Source organism: Dendrobium catenatum, unplaced genomic scaffold, assembly GCF_001605985.2.
Source record: "Dendrobium catenatum unplaced genomic scaffold, ASM160598v2 fragScaff_scaffold_1679, whole genome shotgun sequence".
Classification (NCBI taxonomy): Eukaryota; Viridiplantae; Streptophyta; class Magnoliopsida; order Asparagales; family Orchidaceae; genus Dendrobium; species Dendrobium catenatum.
In genome coordinates, this window is record NW_021320141.1 from 180,736 (window position 1) to 182,434 (window position 1,699).

Consider the following 1,699-nt stretch of genomic DNA (forward strand, 5'->3'; position numbering starts at 1 on the left):
GGCTTCTTCGGCCAAATCCTGCAAATCCGCCGAACGCCCGGATTTAGTAAATCTGGGATTTACCGCAAACAGGTGGTAACGGCGGATTTATTCTGCTTTGAAATTTTTTGCCGATTCAAAATCACGCAAAATCCTGCTTCCTTCGTAAATCCTGTTGCGAAACGGTCCCTCAAGGTCTCACCTGCACAATTTATTTATAAGGCCTCTGTTTATGGGAATCGAGGGGATTCACAAATCAATTTTTTGCTAATCTGTTTGGATCTGTCCAATTCGCTAGGTACCGAAGATGTTGGAGCAGCTGCTGATCTTTACGAGAGGAGGTCTCATTCTATGGACGTGTAAGGAGCTCGGGAACGCCCTCAGGGGCTCTCCAATCGACGCACTCATCCGATCCTGCCTTCTTGAGGAGCGATCAGCTGACGCTGCCTTCAACTACGACGCACCCGGAGCCGCAGCCTACACGCTTAAGTGGACCTTCCACAACGAGCTCGGCCTTGTGTTTGTCGCCGTTTACCAGCGGATCCTCCATCTACTTTATGTGGATGAGCTTCTCTCCGCCGTGCGTCGTGAGTTCTCGCAGATTTATGATCCTAAGCGTACTGCATATGATGAGTTCGATGAGATTTTCCGCCAGCTTCACAAGGAGGCAGAGGCACGAGCGGAGGAGATGAGAAAGTTAAAGCAGGCCGGAAAGGCGCCTCCTTTATTGGGAAAGAAGCAGGTCCAAAGTGCTGCGCAGAGAGGTGCACATCAGGGTGGTGGAAAGCAGAGTGGTGGTAATAGTGATTCTGTGAATGATGAAGATGATGGTGACTCAGAGAAACGGCATGGGTTAGTGAATAATAGCTCTAATGGACACCAAAATGGGATCAAGTTACGTGCTCCTAGCGCCATTAAGGGGAAGGAGAATGGACTGCCCCGTTCTGGTGCTTTTGATGTAAGTAAATTACAGAAACTGCGCGCCAAAGGTGCCAAGAAGAATGCTGCCGGAGGAGCTAGTAAAGCTTCTAAGGAGGAGCCAAAGAAGAATGTAAAAAAGAACAGGGTTTGGGATGATTCACCTTCTGAGTCGAAGTTGGATTTTACTGATCCTGGTGATGAGAGAGGAGATGGTGTCTTAGAGGTTGTGGCAGCTGATCAGGGTGAAAGCATGATGGACAAGGAAGAGATTGTGAGCAGCGAAAGTGAGGATGATGATGGTGACGAATTTAAGAGTGCCAAAGCCAGTGTGAAGAAGAAGAGCTGGTTCTCATCTATGTTCCAGAGGTACTTAATCTATTTTCCATCTCTGATGGCTTTTCGGTTATGTGCGTAAGTGCTAATTCTGGTCAAAACTCCATTAAGCTTGTTAATCATAAAAAAAATGTGTAAGGCCTTTCTTTGATGCAAAAGAACTAATATGGTGCCTGGCTATATTACTTTGTTATCAATGATGCGTATGAACTTTTACCTACTTAACTTTGTTTTGTATCAATGCCAATATGGTCATGTTGAATAACATGAATATGACATGATTGTTATGGCTTTAAAACTCTACAATTGAACGTGACAGATTTTTCTCATAGTGGAAATGACTTGCTGATATGGATAGGCCAGTTGGCTCGACAGGTCTATATCTTTATAAATAGCCACTAGCTTGAACCCCAACTGATTTCTTCCACCAAATGATGTGCCTTTTTTTAGATAGGCTAGCAAGAAT

At 45.1% G+C, this 1,699-nt stretch overlaps 1 protein-coding gene across 1 annotated transcript; it reads left to right on the plus strand.

The window, feature by feature from the left end:
- The first annotated feature begins 286 nt into the window (after window positions 1-286).
- On the plus strand, window positions 287-1,315 carry LOC110102271 (signal recognition particle receptor subunit alpha). Its single transcript, XM_020830538.2, has one exon. The coding sequence runs from the start codon at window positions 287-289 to the stop codon at window positions 1,313-1,315; it is 1,029 nt and encodes a 342-aa protein (XP_020686197.2).
- Window positions 1,316-1,699: the final 384 nt, after the last annotated feature.

Excerpts from the sequence above, each read along its gene's own strand:
- LOC110102271 (XM_020830538.2), top strand. The coding sequence starts at position 287 with ATGTTGGAGCAGCTGCTGATCTTTACGAGAGGAGGTCTCATTCTATGG.